The sequence below is a fragment of the Ambystoma mexicanum genome, chromosome 12, assembly GCF_040938575.1.
Source record: "Ambystoma mexicanum isolate Mex_15411 chromosome 12, UKY_AmexF1_1, whole genome shotgun sequence".
Lineage (NCBI taxonomy): Eukaryota > Metazoa > Chordata > Amphibia > Caudata > Ambystomatidae > Ambystoma > Ambystoma mexicanum.
Genome location: NC_090936.1, coordinates 578015798 through 578042542, shown reverse-complemented (window position 1 = coordinate 578042542; position 26745 = coordinate 578015798). Strand labels below are relative to the sequence as shown.

At 44.3% G+C, this 26745-nt stretch overlaps 1 protein-coding gene across 2 annotated transcripts in view; it reads right to left on the bottom strand.

Moving 5' to 3' along the window:
* NDUFV1 (NADH:ubiquinone oxidoreductase core subunit V1) overlaps positions 1 to 26745 on the bottom strand; it is a 170916-nt gene that overhangs the window by 87273 nt on the left and 56898 nt on the right. For both annotated transcript variants that reach the window (XM_069628913.1, XM_069628912.1), the window contains 2 exons: positions 18938 to 19020; positions 18232 to 18402 (listed from right to left, as the gene is read on the bottom strand). In XM_069628913.1, the coding sequence (XP_069485014.1) occupies positions 18232 to 18402; positions 18938 to 19020 (254 nt within the window). The remainder of the gene's footprint in view (positions 1 to 18231; positions 18403 to 18937; positions 19021 to 26745) is intronic.

The following is a 26745-nucleotide window of genomic DNA, read 5'->3' as shown; positions in this document are numbered from 1 at the left end:
ATGGCCACAAAGATATGGTTGAAATATACTTTACAAATTATTAAAAAGGTAATTAAGTTATTGATGCAGGTTACAAGTAATTCAGGTTCAGATGGTATCTATGATCATTCCTAGGTGGGGACTGGACTTGTTAGGGTAATCCGCAAAGTTAGCTGGGACCTTAGGGTACTAAGTTTAAAAATGCATATTTTAATCATACTGCTACCTTTCTGAAGTCAAGCCGTGTAAAGGCAATCTCAAAGTTTGGTATTTTTTAGCAACATCTGACCGCTGGCCATCAACACGCAGGTCCTCTCGAAGTTAGGTGTCAAGGGCAATAGGACCTGCGTTTCAGTGGACGAGAATGTGTTCCTGTGCACCGATCGTATATCTTCAAGCATTAATAACTGTCATGGGGCCAATGGGAGGTTGACTTGTTGAAGAGAAGAGTTATTGCCAGAGCTGGGGTAAAGTGCAGCTGACTGATTAGAAATGCAGGAACGGTACTAATGGGTACAGATGTCCTACAAAAGGCATTTCAGATAGGAAATGGACTCCAGTCGCAATGTTACATATGGGTTTCTTCTGGATTACAATTATAATTGTTTTTTTATAATGCGCTTAATACCGAAGATGTTTCTAAGCGCAGACCCAGGATTTGAACCTGTGCTGCTCTGCGTCTTGCTTCCAAGACGAGCACGTTGCCTCCGAGCTATTAGCTTGCTCTGCATATAAAGTAGCAACCACAGCCATCTCTCTTTGGCTGGCTGCTCTCTAAGTGTCTAGTGCTTTCGTGTAATGCATGCACTGGATCTGGGCTGCTAGGCTTGTCTGGGGGCAGATGGGAAGGTCTTTCGATTCAGCTGCATCTGCCTGGTCGAGAGAAGGGATCGCCTTCAAGTAGCATGCCCAACCTTACAGTGGCGTGCTGCAGGGTACTTTGCATCCCTTTTCCTTTTTTTTCTGTAACATACTTTTTGATGTGCCTAGGACAGGCTGGTGGCAGTGAAAAGCGTTTTATTATTTTTCTGGTGCACCACCTTTTTTTTTTTAACTGCATAATGCCATTTCGAGTATCATACACGAAAGCAGGCTTTGTAAATCTACATTTCATCTAGTGGGAGGTCTGTTGCTGGGCAGATGTGTGGTTTGGGGCAGTCGAAGACTGGAAAACCTTTACCTGTTTGAATGGTGCAGATCCTTGCCTTTAGCAGGCTGGGGAAACTCCCTAGCTTAAATTGTAGCGTGCATTGAATACTCCAAAGACTGCTGCCAAGGACAACCAACATTGCCAAAGCATCTCTCAGTTGAGCCCTGCTGTGCAAACAGACCATCAGTGCTCCGGCCCCCGGAATGGTGGAAACTGATCATGCACCAGACGCCTGCCATCAGTGGATGCTTGAAAAGTCCTGCAACCATTCTGTGGGCTTCCCATTTACTGCCAAGGCCTCTCTGCTGTTCCTGCCACAGGAAACTTGGGATTCATTAGGTCGTCAACTTGTGGCAGAGGATTGTTGGTACTGCTCCCCTGAACGAAGAGGGGCCTTCCTGGAGCATGATCTTTGTCACTCCCCAGAAATCTCCACTGCTGAACCCTGACCATTGCTGCACTTCTCCTGTCATGTCCTGACAGTCTCTTCATGCCATGTGCCCTGTGGGGACTGTTGTCTTGCGGTTTCTGGCCTGTCCATCTGTACATCGGTCAGAGCTGTCCCATAATTAGAGATCTAACTTGTCGCCTAACCGGATCCAAACCAGACACCCCCTTTAGCCACTGGAACTGCAGCCCCTGGACTTTCATTGAAAGGACCAACGGCAGAAGTAAGTGTCCCCAGTGCTTCAGAGTGGTCCAGGGGTGGTTACTTGGAAAATCAAAGTCAGCGACATAGATGTATTAAACCTTTTTCGTTCTTAACAGCCAAAGTCCACCCCCTCACACTCTATTGCCTGAATGTAATTGATTTGAGTGCTAGGTAAGGATCCCCACAGGTTCACCCTTCCTGTGGTGGGATTGGCAGTGTACCCCTAAACCGATTACTTACCTGTCCTCCTCAGAGTTGCTTTTAACCTACATGTTTTACAAACCTGTTGGCTTTGCCAAAGCTTTTGCAGGGTACCTTTGAGACTTCCAACCCCCCAATTGGGAACTTACCTGGAACTCTGACTCTCTTGAGGCACGAAGCATAATTACCTTATAGCAAAGGACTGCTAAAGTTAGGAGTCTGCTTTATGTTTACAAGGCATGGTATATGTTTTAATACATTGTTCTTTACACTTTACTTGCTATAGTTGTATTGCTTTGTTTTTGAGAACTGAGTCAAGAGTTAAGATGATCATCACTTTCTACACCCACCAAGTTTCCTGGGTTTTGTTGCGATTATTAAGATAATCTGAACTCTTTCTAGCCTAAACGTTTCATTGAAATTCAAGGTTTTTTTTAATGCTATACATGTTAGCCTGGGCCCATTGGCTACTGTCCATGTTGCACCAAATTACTAAAAATGTCCAAGGCCACCTGGCCCGGCCTACTCCTGTGTACCAAATCTCCGCCCAAACCCTCAACACCCCCCCCGCCAGTAACTAACTAGATCCCATCGGCCAGGGCCTTTGGCCGTTAACATTGTGGACATTACACAAATTGGGCAAAAAGCCTGAGCCACTCGCCTTGGCCATCAGCCATAGCCAGAGGCCACAGCCTTTGGCCACATCGACTCTCCCGGCACCGAATGTCTAAAAGACTGTGGCGAGGGCTAGTGGGCGGGGCCAAGAGTCATATCCCCCTCACTACTATGGGCGCTGTCCTGTTGAACCCTGGGCGACCACCGCACCCTATGATATATGTGATTTTCTATGCAGGCAATAAACCCATAGATTCCAACTGAATGCACCCGTTTTATCACCTTATAAAAGTATGCAGATTTCACAGGAATTCAATCCTTTGGCACCATTAACATTTACTTTTTTAAGTAAAAATAAAGAGTAAAGACAATGGCCTGGTTTTACTCTTTTAAACTCTTTTTTTGTAAATGTTTAGAATTGTATATATTATGCTAGACATGGCATATTTCAGGTTATAACAAATTGTGTATGGAGTTTCAGAAAATATCCTTGGAAATTCTCTAACCCTTTCATGAAAAAATCTTCAAAATATTCCACACAAAAAAAAGAAAATTCTAAATGGAAAATTTCTGAATTTTTCAGGGACGGCTTCATATTTTAAAAAAAGGTTACCTTGATCACGTTTTGAACAGCTTTTAACAAGGGGTTTTCCCCCTTGGGGCAATATAAAATTCAGCCCAAACATCTAAAAATTGCCCACATTTTTGGCATGCACACTAGATCTCATCAGGAATTTGTGCCCCGAGACAAGAATTTGAAAATCGACTTGGCCAATTTTGAGTTATCAATTATTTAAGATTCATCTATATATGGCACATGCACAGAATGAACGTGCATATTGCATACAAACTGTCCGCCTATTTGTGGAAGATGTGCGCAATGCAAATGTACCCTTCTATATGTACTATTTCACACTCTCTCCTCCTTTGGCTTCAAAGGCTCTGTCCTCAACTGGTTATCCTCTTACCTCTCCTCCCGCTCCTTTACAGTCTCCTGGGGTGTTCGGTCCTCTCCTAACTACCCTCTTGAGTATGGCATACCCCAAGGCTCTGTTCTTGGCCCTTTTCTCTTCTCTCTATACACCTCCCTCATGGCCCCTGTTATCTCCTCGTTTGGCATCTCTCACCACTTCTATGCTGACGACACTCAACTCTTCCGCTCCTTCTCCTCCTTCTCAACTGACCTCCACCTACAGCTCTCGTCCTGCCTCACTGCCATCAAGAACTGGATGTCTTCATGATTTCTCACTCTTAACACCGACAAAACAGAAGTCTTATTCTTTCCCTCTCACTCTCACCCCCCTCCTTCTCCTCCCCCTTTCATTCACTTCCCTCCCTCCCATCTCTTCTCAGGCTCGCAACCTAGGCGTTCTCTTCGACTACTCTCTTTCCTTCTCCCAGCACATCTCCATCACTTCTCGCTCCTGTCGCTTCCACCTCTTCAATATTCGCAAAATCTGCCCCTCTCACTTTCCACGCTACCAAACTCTTAATCTCCTCCCTTATCTTCTCCCGCCTCTTCTACTGCTCTTCCTTACTCTTTGGACTCCCTAATTCTCATCTTGCTCCTCTTAAATCTATCTACCACTCTGCTGTACGCACCCTTTGTCTCCTTACCTCCCGTGATTCCATCTCTTCCTCTCTCTCCTACCTTGGCTGGCTTCCTTTTAACTCACAACTTAAATTTCAATTTCTCTGTCTTGTCTTCAAATCTCTTCATGGTCTTGCCCCCCCTATCTCTCCTCCATTCTCTCCTTCTACTCTCCCTCCTGTTCCCTCCGATCAGCTGACCATTTCCTTCTCACTTCACCTCCTCCTCCTCCTCCCATTGCCTCATCCATTGCCTCATCCCGTTTTAGCTCCTTTACACTGGACCTCCCTTCCTCTTGCCATCCGTTCTTCCCCCACCTTCCCTTCATTCCACACTTCCCTGAAATCTCTTCTCCATCCTCCTCCTTGAATCCCCTACCCCCTTCTACTTACCCCCTTCTTCTCTCTTTCCCTGACTCTCTCCCTCCCCTACCCCTTTTCCTCCCTCCCCCCTCTTGCCCTCCTTCCCCTTTACTCCACTCCCAAACTGTCCCTCTCCCTTCCCCCCCTCTACTCAGTTAATTGCTCTTTCCATTGTTTTGTTGTTTGATTGGTTCATATTGTTATGCTTCCACAGTTTATCGTTCATGTTTTTATGTATCATGATGTTCTTTGTACAGCGCTTTGGTGTAAGGCGCTTTATAAATCAATAAAAATACAAATATGGATGCGAGTATTCAGGTAATGCAAATTGCGTACAGGTCCGAACAAAGATACGCCTCTTGTACGTATTGACTGACATTATTAAGATTGATTTTCAGAATCAGCCTTGTGGACAGATTCTTAGAAGCCACCCTATACTCATAAACAGGGTCAAGTACTAATGTCTAGCCAAAATATCTCAGTTGTGTGACTGAACAGTAAAGCTTAGACTTTGGCGGGCCGGAGAGAGTAGTGAAGGGTTCAGTTAAGCACACACAGAGCACACTTAATAATACAAGTTAGGCAGAATGTACAAAAATGCGGTTATTTGTTACGGCCTTAGATAAAACTCTTATTAATGAAAAGTCATAGGTAAGAGCACGAACACTTCACTTTGAAAATACAGTTGGAGTTTACAGAATACTGTAAGCGTAGTAAAGCAAGTGAATAAGAAATAGAACCAGTAACCAACACTTGGAGAACTAATAGGCTGAAAATAAAAGAGTTAGCAAACCCCATACAAGACCTTATAAATAAGGTACTATCCTTAAAAAAGACTTCCCAGGAAAGAAAGTAAGAGGCCTGGTGCCCTTAAAGTCACAGGTCCCTATAAAGGTATTTCCAGGAGGTTTGGAGTCTCTTTAGGAAGTTGAACAAGTCTTGGCTGAGCCAACAGGTTCCAAAGTTCAATAAAAAAAAGACAAAAGTATTTAACAGACCCTCTCCCAATCCAACCACTTTAGCGGAGACCATTATATTTATTAATGTATTGTACATTTGTATAGCGCACCAAGCCCTGGGGCATCTGGGCGCTTAACCTAAGAATATGGTTACAGATTAATTTGCTGTGGTAAAAGGTTATAGTCGTACCACTGAGCTTACACTTGTGTTAGATTACATACAAGTCATGGAATGCATACATTATTTATATATACGTTTTACCCTAAGCAGTTGCATTACTTGCAGGTAGTACCCTAGTTGCAGTAGTAGCAGAATTGATCTTGGGCAGGTCAGTGGTTCTTTGGCCATCTTGGACGAGGATACCTGACCAGAACACCACAGCTCAAGGCTAGGAAAGGGAAAGGTAGCGCTAGCGCTAGGATTTACGCCCATAGAACCCTATGGAGATAGGGGGTGCAAAACAGGTAGGTTTACTCACCCCCGTACTTGGATTCACTCAGGGACCAAGGTAAGAATTTCTAAAATTGCTGGGACTTCTGGATTTGTGCCTTGGTTCCAATGGCAGACGTACAGGGGACTCTGTTGCAAAGGGTACTTCATGCGTTCAGGTTTTGGATCCGGATAGTTTGCGGTTCAAGGCGCCGATGGACTGCTTCTAGACACTGGATACTCAGGACCCACCGACTACTGGACCACCGCTCTGACTACCTCAGAGGACTCCCAGGATGCCATGCAGGCGCGAACAGCGATGGCAACTTGAAGAAAATGGCAGAAGGTGACCCATATGGTGGAAACAAAGAAAATGGTCCTGCAAGTTCCCTCTTCATGTTGGAGATGTACAACTTCAGGGAAATGCTTCTTGTTCTATAAGCTGAGGATCTGTGGAGTCCCAAGGTTTAACTCGGAACAGCCCAGGAGAACGTCTAGCTAGCCCAAAGGAGGATTCCAGGACTCCAGGACTCTTACGAGCGCTTCCAATAGTGGGATCTTCTAACTGAAGTTTGGACTGGTTGTTCCCACCGGTCCAAGGTTCGAAACACTGATGAGGGCCTTCTCTTTTTATTCATTAGTGACTTGGTTTAATTCATGAAACCTTTCCACTAGGTAAAACAAAATATACAAATTTCATCAGATACATCAAATCAGTAAAACATATATTAAAAAATAATATATTTTCTTAGAAAAGGAGAAAGTACTCTAAAAATCCACAGAACATGATTGAACATATCAAATACCCATATTAAAATCCAGTAAAGATCTAGCAGTTTAGTTATGCTGCTTCCCACCATCAAATCAGACCATAGAATATGATCTCTTTCACTAGAACAGAAGTCCATGAGAAGATGTTTAATTGATTCAATACAATCTAAGCGACATGTTCTAGAACTCTGACAGGGATACTCAAGATCCCATGCATTACAAAGTCCGGAGTTGGTTAAATTTAAATCTTAAGACAGATATTTCTAACTTTACTGCAGGGACAAAGAGTAATATATCTAGATAATAATGTCCTTTTCCTAAGGAAGTGATTGTATTCCTCGTAGAGTGAGTAGGAACATAATTTGCCGACAGTCACAGACCAGTCATAGTCGAATAGCTTTCTTCAGGAGATCTGCAGAGAGACAGAGCTCCGCTGGGCAAGTAAACGAAGTGCTGCTGGCAAGCTTCCAACTAGATCCGGGTCTTCGGCGGGTTGCTATCCTTCCAGGGGTTCTTGGCTCCAAAAATGATCTGAAGAACGACTGGAGTCCCTCTATTATCCAGAATCTGAGCTGGACAATAATCCTGCCACCAATGGCAAGGATCTGCACCATTCAAACTTGACATGGGCTGTCCATTTTCAAACCGCCTCTGGCCATTGCATCTGCCTAGCAACAGACACATGCCCATGAATGTGGACTTGGTCCCAACAGACCCAGGCCCCCACTTCTAGCCATAGACAAAGACCACCACTTTGCCGGCGAAAGCTCAAACTTTGCCCCAGGAAAGTGCTTACCATACATTGAAAATCCAGCCAATCCAAGGCAGGAGGAAGGTCAAACTACAAGATGGCCAAAGTACAGGCACAAATCTTGTGGTTCGGCCACTTTAGAGTATATGGTACTCTAACTGGCATTAAGTGGTAAAATGAAAAAATGCACAAGACTATAAAAAGGAAAACACTACAAAAGTATCCGCTGCAACCTGCCTATCTTGGACACATCATACAAGTAACCACAAAGTTACCAAAAACAAAGTTCTAGAGACGCAAAGTACCTCTTCAGTACTTCACAGAGGGCGATTTGTGCAGATAAAAACAGATAATTTTACTACGGAGAACAGAGCTCTCCTTCACAGATAGCCTTCGGAACTGATCAGTACCCAAACACAGACGAGCTTAGCAAGCTAAGTGGAGCAAAAAGGCTTCACTTTCCTCCAAAAGTCAAGAAAGGTTCAAAACAAAAAGCAAAAAGGTAGTGTGTCTCATCAAGGACAATGGAGGGAAAGCAGCAACAACAACAAAAAAAAAAATCTTTCCCTACACTGCCCCCACCCAGACTAGGGACAGGGGGAACTAATCCACCCCTGGATACATTTCTTGTTCCAGTCGGTTATATATCCTGGACAGACCATCAGCATTGCTATGTTGGGGACCTGGCCTATGCTCAATACTGAAGTCAATGCCTTGAAGGCGTATGGACCACCTGAGCAGTTTAGGATTCTCGCCCTTCATGTTCATTAGCCACTGTAAGGGTTTATGTCAGTCTGAATGGTGAAGTGAGCCCCAAAGAGGTAAGGTCTCGGCTTCTTAAGAACCCTCACAATAGCAAAAGTCTTTTTCCACTGTGGCCCACCTTAACTCTTTAAACTGGCGGCTGATAAAACATACACAGGGTTCCCTGCCTTTATCATATAACAAAGAGGACTGCTCCTATTCCCAGTCAGTTGTCCTGAGAACACACAATGGCAACAAAAATCCATAGTGGCCCACCTCACTTTGCTGCCCTTAGGCTGGCAACTGATTAAAAAAAATTGCTGCCTTTATCATAGCTGTGAGATGACTGCCCATATTCCAACGTCAGAGGCATCAGTTTGTACTATGCAGGGTCTCCGATAGTCAGCTCTTTGATAGTCAGGTGCCCTGAGAACAGCCCTGAAAGGCCTTCTCACACTCCTAAGACCAAGAGACATTTTCAGGTTTCTTTGTAGTGGTGAAAGCAGTCAAAGGGGCAGCTATGTTCCATAATCTGCCATACAATTCCTATAGTACCCAGTGAGGCCGACGAAAGTCCTCAAATGGGTTTGGGTTGTGAGTCTCACAGTCTTGAATAACTTGTACTTTACTGTGTGGAGGCTGAATCTTGCCCCCCTCTCCTCCACCCCCCCCCCATCTACCTCATGCCCAAGGTAGGTCACTGATCTTCGTCCAAACAGGCATTTAATTGCAGTTATGGCCAAGTGGGCCTGAGTACAATCTCAAGGTATCTCGCATGTTCTTGTCAAGTGGGACTGAGGACTGCAATATAATATATGCCATGGAGAATTCAACTAGTCCATTCAGGACATGCTTGACCAACCTCGGGAAAGTGGCAGGGGCAGTTTTCAACCCAGAGTGAATTAGCCTGAACTGCTAAAGACCCCCAGGTGTGGAAAATGCAGTCTTCTGCCTGGCAGTTTCTGTCAGTCATTTCCCCAATGTCCTGAAACAAGGTCAAAGTGATAAGGCACTTGGTAACACCTAGCTTGTCCACCACCGCATCAGTTTGTGGTAAGGGATGAGCATCTGTCTTGGTGACGGCATTAACTACTCTGTAATCCACACAGAACCCCAAATCAGGGGTACCCGTTTCTGGTATCAAGACCCCTGTGCTGGACCAAGGACCACTAAAGAGCTCCATCACCCCAGGTTTCAACATCTTGTTGACCCCAGACTTTATGTAGGAGCCCCAGGAAAGTGCTCCCCATGAATGTACATTTCGGACCGTAGAGGACAGGAAGAAGGCCAAAGAACAACATGGCCAAAGGACAGGCACAAATCTTGTGGCACAAATCTTGTGGCACAGCCAGATTCCTAGCCACTATTAGTAGCCAATTGCTGTAAATGCAACAGTGCATGAGTGAAATGTATAAGGCAGTAGAAAAATATATTTGCTGACAAGCACATCCTGGACACATTGTAAATGTAACCAAAAACCCATGCTCGGGAGAGTTCTCAGAAATGTGCTAGTTCCCTTCTACCTTGCTCTTTTGCTGAACTTTAGGACTTCTAATTTTTATCCTTTATAGGGCAAGACCTTTTTCCCACTCTCTCATGCATTTTTATTTGATTTGAACATCGTTTCTTTTGGTCTTGGAGTCTGACAAACTCCATAGGCATCATATTTTCACATTGTGACACACAGCACCCTCAGTGCAGTGTCACAGAGAAATCCTTTTGATTTCTGCTAATGTTTAAATACCTTCTCTTGGATAACTACTGTTTCCAAGAGTAGTACAGTGAAATTGACTTTAATTACATGTTCCCCTTTATAGACCCAGCCCACACTATCTTACAATAGGGTGGTGGAGGGGTTACTTAGTATCCCCTTTGTCTAACTTCTCGTGTAACATTTTTATGTTGCTGTTAGGCAAGATTGTTTGCAACACTCTGTGGGAGACTGCACCAGCCTTGTCCTCTTGGCAATAGCTAACCCAACCTTTGGTATAAGCATGTACTACACACGTTGGTAGAGCAACTGAGCAGCCAAGCTTATCTCTATTAATTTAAACAGTCAGTTGAATAGGCCTTTTTTAGAAGGGAGCAAAAATATGTAACACTTAAATATACTTCAAAATACACACTCTGTTTCAATAAATCAGTAGGTACCCATTTGGGATGGCACACAGACACTTCCTGCACCCCGGGGTGACTTCAATAACTGGGACACCTTGGACATTGACATATCACTGGGACATTTAGAGCAATACTGAGTTTGGCGTCAAGGGAAAACTTTAGGGAATAAAACGATGGTTAAATATTCTTAAGCAGGTAAGTGCTTTTGAACCCCCCAATGCAAAGTAAATTGACACTTTCCCAGCTATACAAGTTATATAATGCACTTTAACTATCCCTCAACAAAATTCACACAAAGTCAGAGGTGAGAGGAGTCTTTCCGGGAGCCAGGACAGCCAATGAGCAAAGTCTAGGGGAGCTGAAGCACTTCTTAAAGGTAAGTACAAAGTTTTGCACAATGTTTTAGAAATCTTTGTAGAGAATGAAATCTCTGTTGGGCCACAAGCTGGGAGACTTGTGAGGGGCAAAGCTGCAAGCAACTCTGCAAAAGGCACATCTCAACTGAGAGCTAACAAGGCTACACGACAAGAGGCAAGCACCCCTTAGTTTACAGTACCTTAGGTCTGAATAAATTGGTTCCAGCTGGCTTCTGTTCTAGTTGTAGTATAGCAGATCCTGTTGTACCTGGGCCTCAGTCATGGGGACAAGAGGGAGGAAGTCTGGGGACTCCTGCGCTACAGTTTGAAGGTCAGCAGCAGCAATGGGTGCAATTCAGACCAGCAGCACTTTGCGGTTTCAGCTTCTCGCAAATAGCACCACCGCTGTTCTTGGACACCTCGTGGACTTTACTCGCATCTGGGGTCCAGCACTCTGTTGAGGTGGCTCAGGCTTGGTCAGTCCTGCTTCATGGGAGTCCGTAGGATCTTCCTGTAGCTCGGGTCCGACTTAAGGAGGAGACACTCGATTCTGGTGTTCCTCTCCCTGGCAATCGGTTCCTGCAGCCGTAATGAAGTACAGCCAGCTCGGAGAGGATTTCCAGATAAGTTTGTCTTGGGGGTCGATTGGTCCCACCAACCCAAGGGGAGAAGTCGTCCTTTGCAGGGATTCTCTAGTCGAGGCGAATTCAGAGCTTCGGCACTGCAGCAGGGCTTCACTGGGAAAACCAATGGCCCAGGACTTGCAGCAGGCGTCTCTTCCAAGTTCTTCTTTGGATTCCTTCGTCCAGTGGTTGACTCTGCCTTCCAAGCAAAAGACTTCGCCTTTTATGCAGGTTTCTCCCATTCATTCACAGCCTAGCGGTCACTCACACAGCAAGGTGGCTGTCCTCTGGGAACAGCCAGTCAGCCAATCACCTTTGGGTGCATTCCTGTAACCAATGGGATTAAGCACAGGGAGTTTCGGGCACCTTCCTCACTTCCTGCCCTGCCAGACATGCTGGAACAAGAGGAGGCCTTCAGCAGTGAAACCCGCCAAAGACAAGTTGGTTTGCCCGAAGGACAGCCACCCTGCTGTGTGAGTGACAACTAGGCTGCGAATGAATGGGAACAACTTGCATAAAAGGCGAGGTATTTTGCAAGGAAGGCAGAATCGACCACTGGACGAAGGAAACTAAGAAAGAAACTGGGCGAGAAGCGTGCTGCACCTCCTTGACCGTTGGTTTGCCAGGTGAAGCCCTGCTGCAGTGTTGAAGCTTCTATTTCGACATCGACTAGAAAAGCCCGTAAAGGACGACTTCTCTCCTTGGGTTGGTGGGACCAAATCGACCCAGACAAACTCGACTGAAAACCCTCTCTCTGATGGCTGTACTTCCATTGCTCATACAGGAACCGAGTGCCAGGGGACAGGAACCGAGTGCCAGGGGACAGGAACCGAGTGCCAGGGGACAGGAACCGAGTGCCAGGGGACAGGAACCGAGTGCCAGGGGACAGGAACCGAGTGCCAGGGGACAGGAACCGAGTGCCAGGGGACAGGAACCGAGTGCCAGGGGACAGGAACCGAGTGCCTTGTTTTTAAGTCGACATAAGCTCCAGAAAGATCCTCGGGACTCCCTCAAATATGGGCTGACCAAGCCTGAGCCACCTCAACAGAGAGCTGCACCCCAGAAGCAAGGAAAGTCCACAAGGTATCCAAGAACCACAGTGGTGCTATTTGCGAGTAGCAGAAACCACAAAGTGCTGCTGATCTGAATTGTGCCCACTGCTGCCGCCGACCTTCAAATCGTAATGCAGGAGCCCCAGATGTCCTCCCTCTTGTCCTCACGACTGAGGCCTAGGAACAACAGTATCTGGAACTACATCAGGAACAGAAGCCAGCTGGAACCATTTCTTCAGACGTAAGGTACAGTGAGCCAAGGGGTACTTAACTCTTGTTTATGTAGCTTGCTTGCTCTCAGTTGAGACTTGCAGTTGCTGCCCTTTACAGAGTTGCTTGCAGCTTTGTCCTTCACAAGCCTATCAGCTGGTGACCCAAAAGTGATTTGTGCAAGACGTTTACCTACCTTCAAGAAGGGCCTTAGCTCCCCTAAACTTTGCTCAATTGACATTGGCTGTCCTGGCTCCCTGAAGACTCTTCTAACCTCAGACTTTGTGTTTATCTATCCCTCCAATAAGTCATAAATACCTTACTTGTATAGCTGGGAAAGGGTTAATATACACTGCATTGGGGAGTTCAAAAGTACTTCCCTGTTTGAGAAACTTGTTAACAATTGTTTCCTTCCCTAACATTTTCCCTTTCCTTTTTGCCACAACTTCAGTATTACGTGTAAAAAGTGATATATTAATGTTCACAGTGTCCTAGCTATTGAAGTCACCTCAGGTTGTAGGAAATCTGTGTGCCATCCCAAAAGGTTATCTACAATCTTTATTGAACTGAAAAAGTGTATTTTGAAGTGTGTTTTATTGTTAGCAATTGCTCCCTTCTAAAGGCGGCTTATATAAAAATTGACTGTTAAATTAATAAATAAATATATAGTCAAGAAACGAGGAGTATAAGTGTTATTGGGATACTTGTCATTGTGAAACTCTATGTTGCAACCCTACAGCTCACATTGACCCCTCTTGAGATAAGCCTGGCTGCTCAGTCACACTACCAACTTGTGTAGTACAGGCCTGTACCAAAGGCTGAGTTACCTATTGCCAAGGACAAGGCTGGTGTAGTCTCCCAAAGGGTTACTACATACAATATTGCCCAACAACCCACAAAACAAAAGGTTAAGGATAGAAGGTATCCTAACACTTCACTTTAGGGTGATTTGTGCAGTTGTAAGAATCCAAGAAATGCATAAAGAGAGACATACTCTCTCAGTACTGATAAGAATGAGCAACAAGACAGGGGAATTAAAGCAGAAGGCTTTACTTACCCCCAAAAGGTCAGGTCAGGAAACCAAACAAAGCAAAAAGAAAGAGGGCCCTACAGTAATCTATAGGAGGAAAGGAGCAAGCCCGATTTTCTTTCTCAACAAACATCTCAATGGTCCGTTTCTTCTTTTCGCACCAATGATTCCAAATTAGATGTATGAGGATTACAGGGTGGGCAACTGATTAAGGACACCGCTGAGAAAAGAGTTAACCTAACCTGGGTGTTATTACAGTGTGGCTAATGTGATGAAGTAATTTGAACTGAAGACCCATTGAGTGTACTAGAGCATCTGAGTGTAGGACATCCTCAGCCCCCCCCTTTTCTCCAAATGTGTCCTTCTTACCCACTCAATCTTCATAGTCATTTCTTCAATTTGCACCTCACCCCTGCTCCTCAATCCTCCTCTTCAATCAATGCACACTGAACATTTTAGGACATTATGATTTATCCTCATTACACACAAGTCTTGGTTCCTCAATCCTCCTCCTCAGCCAACTGTTGTCGTCCCCACGCATTATACCGTTACGCTTCTCTTCACAACACATGTACCAGACATCACTATTCCCCACTCTGTTGTCATTCCACCTTCTCATTTGTACATCATCATCCTCACACCTCTTACATGAATGTTACTCCTCACAATTAATGCCACGTTTTCCTTGTTGAAAGGCATATAAACAAGTTAATCCCTGAAAGTATTGTGAACTATTAACGAATGTTAAACTGAATACCATTAGAGTAGCTGAACTATATGACTCCAATACTATACATAGTTGCAGCAATACAATACATTAGTGTCAAGGTCATTTGAATGAAGACTGATGGCTGAGGAGGATTACTGAGAAGAAGGTGCGAGGAGAAAGGATGATGTCTGAAAACGCACACTAGTTTACATTTTAGAAGATCCCAATTTTTCCTCTTCACACCTCAGGAATAAAAATGTACATTGATGAGCGAGGAAGAGGACTTAAAAAAAAAGGACTAACTCACTCCTCCTTACTAATTAGAAATGTGAATGAAACTGTTGAATAAGGTAAATGACAAAAGAGGTTGAAGAAGTAATGAGGATGCCCTCCTCAGTCATCCTCTTTCAGACTTCATTCTAATGTACATCCCGTTAATGTAGTGTATTCCTGTAACTGTCCATAGTATTTTGATTGAGATAATTCAAAATATCCATTGGTTTTTCAGTTAAATTTGTGCTTATTTTTTACAATACTTTCAGAGATGGATAAGCGTTTCTTGCCTTACAACTGGGGAAGCATTGCAAGAGCTGGGAAGAGGATCATTAAAGTGTGAAGATAACAGATGACTAGGCGTAAAAAAGATGACTGGAGAACAGACGCCGCCTGAGCAGGAGAAAGGGAGCCAGCTGAGCAGGAGGAATGAAAACTAAAAGAGGGAAAGTGACTTATGCATGAGATATGAAGTGGAGCATTAAGGTATGAGATGTGACAATGACAATGGATGACTGAGAAGGAGGAAGGAACTAGCAAGGATGACAAGTGAGGAGGAAAGATGAATGCCCTGAAATGTACACTGTTGGTTACAGAGGAGAAATAGGGTGTGAAGAGTGTGGACTGCTGATTGAGGATGAAGGATGAATAAGGAGTAGAAGAGGAAAGGGAAAAAGTGACGATGTTCTAAGAATTAATGTTGTACGAGTACTTCAGCTTTTGAAGGCGATATTGGAAGCTCTTAGTCTTCAAACTGGGGAGGACTGTCACCTAACCTTAGAAGCACAGACAGTAAGGACTCTGTTACTGCTTAGTCATTTTTGAGGGCAACAACCATGTCTACTCCCCACCCTAACAATAAGAAGAACTCCAGACTTCAGAGCAAGGGCCTGCCTGGCCATACTCTGACTAAGGACTGTCTCTTTACTTTACTTTTTAAAATTTTATAAACAAGTCAGGGCAATGTCCCTCTCCCAACTGACCGGAAGGCCGCCTTGATGTTCGTCGGTAGGGTGGGTCATCCATATTCCATGCACTCTGTTTGACCCAACAATGGAAGGGGAGATGTATTGCATTCCCAGTCAAAAACATGAAGTGCTCAACCCAGAGCGTACCCCTCCTAACTCTCAATTTCTAGGAGTCCTTTTCTGCACTGCATAGCCCTGCACTGCATAGCCCTGGACTACAGTCACAAAGCAGAATAGAAAAGGGACACAGATTTGGGTTCAAACATATTAGTTAGGGATTTTTACAAACGTGAGCCGACTTAAGAGAAATAGAACTTTACCGTGTTATCTTCCCTTGAGGATAAAAACAAAGTCTCTGGATTTTCAGTGCTCAGTCCAAGGTTCTTTTGTGGAGCAATGTATCTTTAGCCAGTTACAGTCTGGGGGTGTACACTTCTTGCTCGACAATTCCATCAGTTGTGCCATGTTTTCAACTTCTCATCCTTGGCCTTGAGGGGAGACACCTCTCCTGGCTTTCATGGCCCTATGTGCACCCCCATGCAAGACCAAGGAGACAGCCGAAGTCAGAGATAGGTGGCAAGCAGATGAGGTCGAAAACGTTTACCGGGTGGCTAGCCAACTAGATTTCTCAACAAGTATGGGAAGTTGGACCGTTCCTTTCTCTGGATAGCGGTCCTAGCTCTAATACCACACAGCCTGTCCTAGTATACCTTGAAAAGACACAACATTCTCATACCCAAGACGTTCTCTCATGAACCTCCTGTTCAACTCCTTCACTATCTCTCCTTCACTTCCTCCTGTGCCCCTCGTCACATGCTCTTGCCTCTAACCCCCTTAGTTCCATCATTCAGGGTGATAGTGTGCATGTTCCTTCCACTTCTTCCAGCCTTCTCGGTTTGTCCTCCCTTCACCCGTTTTGTCTTCAGCCTCCACCAGAGTATCTTACCACTGAATGAGCTTCACTGCCCTCCACCTGATGTTGCCTCCATCCACCTCTGTAGGGTCTACCACCCCTACAACATACTTCTCCCTGCTGTATTCTTCCTCTTGTCACTCCCTCCTTCTGCTGTTCTGGTTTACCACCTCATCTTCAACCTCTCCCTTCAACTGCACACCACTCTAGCATAGGCCCTCTTTCTCCCCCCCTTACCCTTCATCTCTGTCCATCACAAAGGCTCTCCACTGCTTGGTGTCCTTCCCACATAAACCACATTGCTCTCTCGCTCAACTCCTGCCTTTTATAGAGACTTGGCCATATCCCCAAGGACCAGCTTTAAGTAATTGTGCACTGGTGTGGATTGTAATTGTACCGAAACGCGAATTGGTTGAATTGCTCAGATTCATGGTGACTCGCTCCGCTCACTTTGTCCTGCTCATAGAGTTGCAAATACACAACCCAAGCCTTTACTAAGGCCAGCTGCTGCAATGGATCTACATTGGATGATCACTGTGCTGTTTGGAGTAGGATTGCTTTTACAGAGTTGTACTGTCATATGGCACTGCTCTGCAGTAAAATGGAATACAAGTGTCCTGGTACCCAATCATTTGCTTCTGATGCATTTGGGATATATGCTGGTTACCGAACATAAGGTGGTTCTCAAGTTCTTGCATCGTGGGGACATTTTATTCCATAATTCGAAAAAAAACCCAACACCTTCCCCACTTTAAACTCATGTGCCATCAAGTCTAATGGGAGATGGGGCCCTAACTTCAAAGGGAAGTCTGGAGGCAATGGGGCCACAGATCTTCATGTGGATGGGTAAGCCCACTTTAGTTCAACTTCCTCTTAAAAGGGGTAGTTGAGGGCATATGCTAAACCAATGTAACAAGAATCAGCCAGGATGAGGCATGGTATGGTGGGGCAGGGTATCCTTCCCACAACCCCCTAATTCCAACATTGCGAAGCAGGCAGTGTTACCCAGCACCTTGCCCACTACACTTTCTGCCCTGAGCGCACAGACGGAATTAAGGATTTGATAAGCGGGAGCTAAAAGCAGCTTCTGGGTATTAGACTTCACCCAGTATTTCCTTTAAGGTGCAATGAAGCCCCATGAACTGTATCCATCCTGTGTCCAACACAAAATGGTCTGTAATTGAGGACTATTTCCAAGCCTTCCATATAAACTCTGTTACTGAAAGACAGATCTCAATGTATATTGGGTCCTGGGAAAAAGGATTGGAGCATGCAAGCCAGTCTGCATAAAGACTTGGACACATAAAAGTTGGTGGATCTGTACTTTGGAGGAAGTTGAGCGATCTCGAGATGGAGATATATGTGAAGTTTCCAACAGCATTGCCAGTCATCATAATTTAAGACACCACCTTTGACCCATCAGCCTTGAGAAGACCTATCAAATACAAAACAAAACCAGATCGCTGTTTGGGTGGGGTTTTATTGTCTTACTTAAATTCCTGGCAATGTAACCAAGAGAACTGGGTCCTAGCCTTGGCTATCCCATAATATCTAGAATGTGTGACCCTGAGTGAATCACCTCCTTTGTCTGCTGATTTCAGAAGCCCTAAGAAGCAAACAAACCAACAACGGTCATAAATAAATGGCCAATTTTTCTTGTCCATCCATCCATCCATCCATCCATCCATCCATCCATCCATGAATACATGCATGCATCCATGCATGCATGCATGCATGCATGCATCCCCGACAGGGATTAAGCCAACACTGTTACCTGCCATCAGATGGCTTGTTCATGAAGCTCCACTTGAGGCCAGTGGGGAAGCCGGCACCGCCACGCCCGCGTAACCCTGAGGCCTTCACTTCACCCAGTATCCAGTCTATGCCCTTCAGTAGAATCTCTTTGGTCTTGTACCAGTCTCCACGACTTAAGGCTCCCTTTAACCTGAATAGAAAAAAAGAAATTTGAACGACATGGAGTCAACAACTGGATGACCCCCCCTTCCCCACCCTCCCTCCCATCTGGGTGTGTCTCGGTGAAAATATATCAATCTACATTGATGTCCCCAACACGGATACTCACCATACAAAAGGGCCAAGGCTGGTATGGCAAATGAATTTGCTCTATCCATCGACAGCGATCCCTTCACAGAGAAGGCAAGAAGTGAAAGGTCATGGCGACCAATACCTTGTCCATCGCCCCAAAAGTAACACTTGCAGGAAGAATTGAATTAGCAATTAGGGGTAAACAAATTATCTGAGCCCAATTGAGTATTTCTACAAAGAGGGAAAGGATCAATTTGGTAAGACCTCTTCTGTCTGAAGGCAAGGATAGTTATAGATACCAACTACCACCCGCACAAGAAAGGGATAACGTGATGGGCCAAATAGGACACCCTACAACTTTGTGGAGAGGCCTGGGCTAGCAGGAGCCGGAACAACAACCCAGCAAGACTGTTTCAAAGTCCAGCCATTCCTACCCCCAGTCGTGCCGTCCATAGAGGTTTGTGAAGATGCGATCCTCATCATTCAATGGTCCAAACTTGGTTTTCTTAGGAGCAGCCTGTGAGCGAAAGTAAGGCATACATTAGTTTTCAAAAAATGATTAGCAGAGTTTGCCAATTAAAATGTTCTTGATTAGCAAACTATTTGATTAGCAATTTTGCACTAACATATTTAATGGCACTGGATTACAGCATTAAGACATTAGTGAGATGAGCGTCTGAAAAACGTAAGGGTTAGCTGGATGAATGGATTAAATAAATATGATTAAAATGCTCTGTAAATAATTTTCAGTACAAAGATCTGTGCAGCTGGGTGCAGTCTGTGTTGCATGGAGCAGCTCCTGTATAGTGTAGGTTTGCCCCATCATTTGCTGTGTAAGTAGAAGTTCAGAAGTTTCATAAATCAAAACGTTCCCAATGTTAAAGGAAAGTCATAGCTGGAGAGTAAGTAGATAGTAGGATTGTGTGGCAGGCAGGCAGGCAGAGTCATTTTTAAGTTCAGGTGGACAAGATGGCCCAGGTTTGTTATTGATATGAACAGTTTTCAATGGTATACATTTGTTTTGCCGCCAAGTTTTTTCAATTCGTTTTTTTACTAAAAATATTAATTGAAATAACTCATCGAAAAAAATAAAGGGGGTGGGTAAGGGGATAGAAGGGGTCGGGGCTTGAGGGAAGCCCCCAAATATATATATTTTAAAAAAGCCCCCAAATATTTAAAAAATGTTTTTTTTAAAAATGCATATTTTAATGAATATTTTTCATTAACAAACTTATCGGAAAAAAACCTGGCGGCGAAACAACATAGAAAAGTTTTCAAAATAGCTTTAAATACTACTTTTGGGTGAGAGCAGGATCGGTAACAGCCCTCAAGCCCAAGTCAGGTAGGTCCAAGGAAAGCATTCCAGCCCTGCACTCCCATAAACGCTCTATTTATCACCATTAGCCGTCCGAGCCGCCATCTGGGGTGCCTATACTTTATTTGTTATATGTTTTAAAAGGAACCAGGCTTTGTACAATTCATGCTTCCCTTCAAAATTATACATATATCTGCCATCGGAAATAACTTTTTGTGGGCCAGAAGGTGTGCAGGTGAATGGGCACAGGGTTGGTGTGTGGCACTCCAGTGGAGACACGGCCTGGGACAGTCTCCAAGGACGGGGTGAATGCTGGGCAGAGGTGCAGTAGACGGGCATGACATGCGGGTGGTTACTTGTGAATTCCAGTCTCCAGACTGGCCAGTCTGGTGCTAATATATAATGCAATTATAACCGTAGAGCAAAGTGCGCTCTGGAAGCTAACTACAGTGCATAGTTTTGCAGTATGTCTGTAGATGTACCTTTCCATTACTACATTCGTAACCATCTAGGTAGCTTTGTGAATTCATTATGTAAGAGGAAAGAAATTAAGACTAAGCCGAGTGGAAGGCTTAGGCAGAGAACTGGGAAAACTGGTGAAATATTGCAGTTTGAAGACATTAACTTTCAGAGTAGCTGGTAGAAAGCAACAGGTTGATGAGAAAGAATGGCAAGATGTTTGGGCTCAGCTCATGGGTTAAGCACTAGTTGCACAGAGGTAAGCAACCAGCAGGTCGCACAACTAGATTTTCCATCAAAAGTATTTGGTTGTGTGATCATGTATATGTTGAAGTGTTCACTAGTGAATAGTTCTCCTACAAAATGAATATAGTTGACACTGAGATTTAGATACACTAACCTAAACTTTATTGAAAAACATGGAGACGATGCAGTGTTTGACAATAGCAATGCTGCAATTATGCATATGTAACAACTTACATTTTTAGGACTGGAATTACAGAACTGTCTTTAAATAAAGTAAAGTTAACACATACTGGCCTTTGCCAAACATAATGTAGTTAGCTTAATAAAAGTATCATCCGGATTACTTCTGGTCTGCAATATTTGAAAAAGAAAGAACTTTACTTAGCTAGCACTCTCACAGAGGCTTTTAGTACATTTAAGAGTGGAGACGATTACTGCTGTACTCTCTCTCCATTACCCCTTTTAAACTTGCAGTGAATCAAATAAAGAGCGTTGAGAGCACCCAGGGGACAATAGAGGAATGTACAGTGAGCTGTGTTCTCACTGAACAGGGTCATTTATTTCGCCAGCTGTGCTACACACGTATCAATTTAATTAGCAAAGCTACACAATTACATAGCAAATTACATAACAATGCAACACTGCTCATGATATGCCTTGGAAAGAGATCAGTTTACAACTGTATTACAGATATCAACCTCAGAACAGTTACAATATAAAAAATGTGGCTAATCTAGCTTTGCCCAGGGTGATTTATTTTCTGAATTTGTTTTCCGGCAAGACCTTTTAGAACTTAATGAACCTGGAAAAGAGAAAGAGCCAGAGTGCCAAAGATTGAGCAAGACCACAAAAGTGACAGAGAAGAGAAACATACAGAGAAAGAGAGGTTGAAGATTATATACACATATATACATACTTCAATGGCTTAAAATACCAGTGTGAAGACAAACTAACAGAAAGAACAAAAAAACTGTTCAAACTCAATGCAGCCCGGAATGTCTCTCAATTGTTCAAGTCCGATTCCTTCTATATCCCTCTTGAAAATCTTGGGCAACAAAAAGCATCTTCTACGTAGACTTGCAATAACTTGCCCACTTAGGATCCTACTTTGCGGAGGAATCATGTATTGGTTATATATTACAAGCACACAGCAGCACCAGGTTTCCTTTTTTTATTGTAATACAGCAATTCATTTTGACGGATTGAAAAATTGCCCATATGCGTATAGCTCCTCGTTCTTAAGCCAGAGTGCAGTGCATTTTCAAATTAGTGTGACTACATGTCAATACATGACAAGACCAATAAAAAGACTGGTCGAACACTTCCCAATTGCACATCACAGCTTCACAACACCAAAGTGCATGAATTCACGCCTCATCTTTAATCACCAAACAAACACCAACCAGCTCTATTGCAGGAGCTGGGGATTTGAGGATGGCACCAGGTCATCAAGCAGAGAGAACAGCCAACATGCAAAGAAAGCCTGAGGTATGAATCAGGACACTGAAAGAGAAATGTCCTGCTACTTGCAGTGCATGTTAGGCAAGATTTTATTTTTGCATCTTGTCTACCCTAGACACCTATCCTATGGGACACCATTTCTTTTTGCTTGTTTTGAATCATGTCCTGACTTTTTGGAGGCAAGGAAATCTTTCTGCTTTACTTACCTTGCCAGTTCTCATTCTTATGGGGAAACTGACTAGTCCCTATGGTGGTAAGTACTGAGAGATGTCTCTTTGCGAATTATTGTGTATTGGTACAATTGCACACATTAGCTTCAAGTATATCTTTTTATGTAATGGCTTTTTTGTTCATGTGCCTAAGACAAGCTGGTGGCAGCAGTGAAATTTATACAGTTTTTCTGAAATTTTACTTGTGCACTTTTGCATTTACCGCAAATGGCTACTAAAGGTGGCTAGCAACCTAAAATTGCTGTGCCATTTTTGTTTGTTCTTTGGCCACATTTTTCTTTGGCTTTCTCGGGTCAGGAAATGCTTCATATGGAAATACCTTTCCTAGGGAAAGCTGTGGTTTTTGCCAGCTAAGGTGGGGTTTACTGTGTGATTAGAGGAAGTGGCTGGAACTGTCTGTTCTCAATCCACACCCTGGTACCCGAATTGTCTGTTGGGCAGATGCCATGACCGGTGGCTATCCATGATTGGATAGCCACTGCTAGTTTGAATGCTGCAGATCCTTACCATTGGTGGGCTTGTGCATGCCAACAGCCCAAATATTGTATAAAAGGAGGGTTCCTGCAGTTATTCATCAGATCATCGTTGGGGACAAGGACCCCACTAAGAAGAGCAGCTTGCTGACAACCCAAGAGCTAACTCTCCAGTATAGTCCCGGTGAAGCCCTGCTCCTCCGCCTGATCTCAAGAAGGCCCTAGTCGGTGCTTCAACCCCTGGAACAGTAGGAACAACAAGTCTTGACCCCTGCTTTAGGATCCTGCCTTCTGAGCATTCAGAAGTGTCCATGGACCAAACAGCAAACTGACCAGCTCCCTCCTCAGCTATTTCACTGCTGCTGCTGCCGTTCAGGGTACATCGTTGGGGCTTGGAGGATCTTCATTTTACCGAACAAGGTGAACGCTTGTGCATTTTCAGCCTTCTTGCATGAACTTAAGTGGTCTTGGGTCTGATCCTGTGTTCATCCTCTGAAGATCACCCGTCGCTGTCAGTCCGTGGTGACACTCATTCCTGTGAGGTGTCCTGAGGTGGTCTGTCCCATAGAAGTCTTCATCTTTCCTCATTTGGGCGTTTGACTGGAAGCTCTCTGGAACCAATTTCTGTGTACTGCGACCGACCAAAACTAAATCAGACGACAAAAGTGATCTCTGCACCCGCAACCCTTCCCTCAACCGGGCGAAGCACAGAAGAGTGCGTCCCAAACAGATTCCAAAACACCAGCACTGGTCCCTGAAAGAATTTGAGTCAAAGGAGTACGTTTATATATCCGTTCCTTACTCCCCCGCCTGCTCTCCATAGGGTTACATGAGAGTACATACCTGTCCATAAAACACCCTTTCCTGACTTTGGTCGGTGGAGGCCTGGTCAAGGATCCCTCTCCTAGGACTATCCTAAGGACTGGGAATGAGTGGTCCTACTTTACTGAACTTTAACTTTTTGACTCTTATTCAGCAATATTACCTGAAAAGCGGGGGCATTACCATTCAGGCAATGACCTGGGGCATCAGTTACAAGCCCTTCTTTTAAAGTAAGCCCCTGGGCATTATCTGACCGGTAATGCCCCCCTTGTGTGGATTATATTGCTATGGATACCCCAGCATGTTCTATCGGAGTACTAATAGTGTATTTTTCTCAAGTTGCGAAACAGTGCGTTAACCGCTTCTCAACTCAACAAAACACTACAAAAAAAGATGGACAACATGGATCGGGTAGAAGGGAAATACAGGTAGTCCCTTCTCCCTTTCCATGGTGGCCATTTGGGAGTCGGAGATGCGCCAGGAACGCTACTGTTCCTGGCACCGGCGAGGGACAAGGAAGCACAAGGTAAGTTGGGAGGGGGTGGGGGGCCTAAATATGTGGAAAGGGGGGGAAACAGGGGTGCAGGGGAGTGCACTTGACAGATTTCCGGTGAGGGGAAGAAGGCGGCCTTCCGCTCCGAGGAGGCTCGGAATGGGATTTATACTGTGTGGTAAAGACCCTGTTCTGAGCCTCCTCATTGGCTGGGAGTCCGCTTCCCCCTTCTCCTCCTCCCCTCCTCGCTGGGTACTAACAAAGGGGGCACTTGAAGATGAGGTATAATCAGTGTGTGATTAGATATTCACTTTTCACAGGCTTGTCAAGAGTGACTTATTGAATGGTATTTGGCAAAAGACTGATATTTGGTGCAGGAACGGCTAATTAGGAGCAACATGTTCAGCTACTATAGTTAATATCCCAGTAGGTACAGTAAAAGTAAGCAGACATTTTCATCTGATATGTTTTTCTAGCTGGTGGAAGGATTATGAGGGTTGGCCCACGCCTGCGAGATCGATCCTGACCCATAGATTTAATGTTACAGGCTTTTGAATATTAAAAAACAAGCATTGGAAGAACTTTTGGAAGGCCAAATTGTCTGAACAATTAGTTAATTAAGATCTTAGGCAATGGACAATATACACAGGAAATCAATTATGCATGCACATTCGAAGGAGGTTGTAGGTGGTTATTAGTTTGAGAACTAGTCATTTTTGACTTATCAATGGGTGGTGGACACACCGATACACGTTGGGTGATGTATGTTAGCTACCATTTGATTGAAGATGGACACAATACATTCACGGTGTGAGATGAGTGTACCATTATGAGAAATTTCTCATACGTATGTATTTATTTTCTTTTTTGGTTATCATTGTCTACCCCAAGATGTGGAACAAACCTTTGGTTCATGATCTGGTTGGTATTTAATTGCAAATAGATTTGTTCAAACAAATATTCCTTTTTTATGGATAATTGGTAACATGATGGTTGAAACAATGTTTATACAGATGGTACATGAAATGCGATTTAATTATATGTATTCATGTGATGCAATGACAATGACCATTCTATAATAGTGACCTTTATTAAGGCGATTTACCAGCCCTGATGAAGACCGATGTATGTAAAGGTCGAAACATGTGTTGCAGGATTAAGAAAAACACTAGAAAGGAATAAATTCATTTGAAATTCCTAAATTTGTTGATTGAAAGAACATTTGTTAATCTCCGAGTGGTCATTTATCCACTACTATAAGAATGTAATAAGTTGGGGAAAGTTAACTCCCAATTGAAAATTTGAGGGACATGCACAATTAACACACTCACAATTTAAGTAATATAACCCGAGCAGGGCAGGGAATTAGTTTCTGAGGGCTTGAACGTAAGCCCTGGGGTATTACCCAACTGGTAATGCCCTCCTTCTCGAGCTATATTCCTATTAGTACCCCAGCACGTCGTTAGTGTTTTTATCTCACATTGCAAAACAATGTGTTTGCCGTTTCTCTGCTCGAGATAAAACTACAAATCAAGATGGCCACCACGGATTGTGGAGAAGGAACTACAGGTAGTCCCCCTACTCCCCTTCGATGGTGGCCATTGCCGGATTGGGGATGTGCCAGAATCACTACGAGGAACGTGTCAGCGCAAGGTGAGGAAGGAGACATGGGGGCGCATTTACCCAATTTCCGGTGAGGGAAGATCGTGTCCTCATCCTCTGCCGTGGATCAGAACGGGGTCTTTACCGTGTGGTAAGGACACATTTCTGAGCCCATTCATTGGCTGTGAGGCCACCACACCCCCCTCACTGAGTACTAATAATTAATCATAACCTTGGCAATGTCAATCTCTTTATAAACCTACTATCAGTGATTGGAGGAGGGAGAAAAATTTAGATATACCCAATTAGATGGCAGAATAAAGTACTGCTTTACCAAAGGCCATATCTTGACCATGGAAAGTTCCAGGGAGTAATGCTTGACAAAGGTGTGGCTGGAAGACCACATTGCAGCATCACAAATGTTCTTAACAGAACTCCCCCATTGCAGGGCTGTGGATGTAGCCACGCCGCTGGTGGAGTGAGCTCGCAAACCCTCAGCAGGGTCCTTGAAAGCCAATCTGTAACAGTCAGCAATGGTGAGGATAATCAACCTGGGCAAGGTCTGTTTGGTAACAACCTGGCCCAATCGGTGTCCAGTGTACCCCACAAAAAGTTGGTTGTCCACTCTGAACGCGGACATCCTAGAAATATAAAAGCTCAAAGCTCTTCTAGGGTCCAATCTATGGAGTCTCTCCTCTTCCTTACCAGGATGAGGCAGAGGATAGAAAGCCAGAAGTACCACCTCCTAGCTCAAATTAAACTCAGACACTACCTTAGGCAGGAAGGACAGTCGTACCCTCAGTACAACCCTATCCTTGTGGAACAAAGTAAAGGGTGGCTTAGATAAAAGTGCCTGCAACTGTCATGGCCACAGGCCCCAGAACACAAAAACCACACCATCTAGTGATGGGGGCATTGGGTCACTTTACTCACTTATGTCCCTTTGGGACCTATAAACACAGGGGCCCTAGTCCTGGCGCCTTCGGCATCAGGCTCATATAGAGATGTGAGCAGGAACACTTTATTTCAGTGCAGGAGTGCTTTTATTTTACAAGAACTTTCCAGGAGCTGAAAGCTTTTATCCCAGAGAACATCCTCATGTGCTGACTCATCGGGTGTGGCTCCCTAGGCCTGGTCTTCA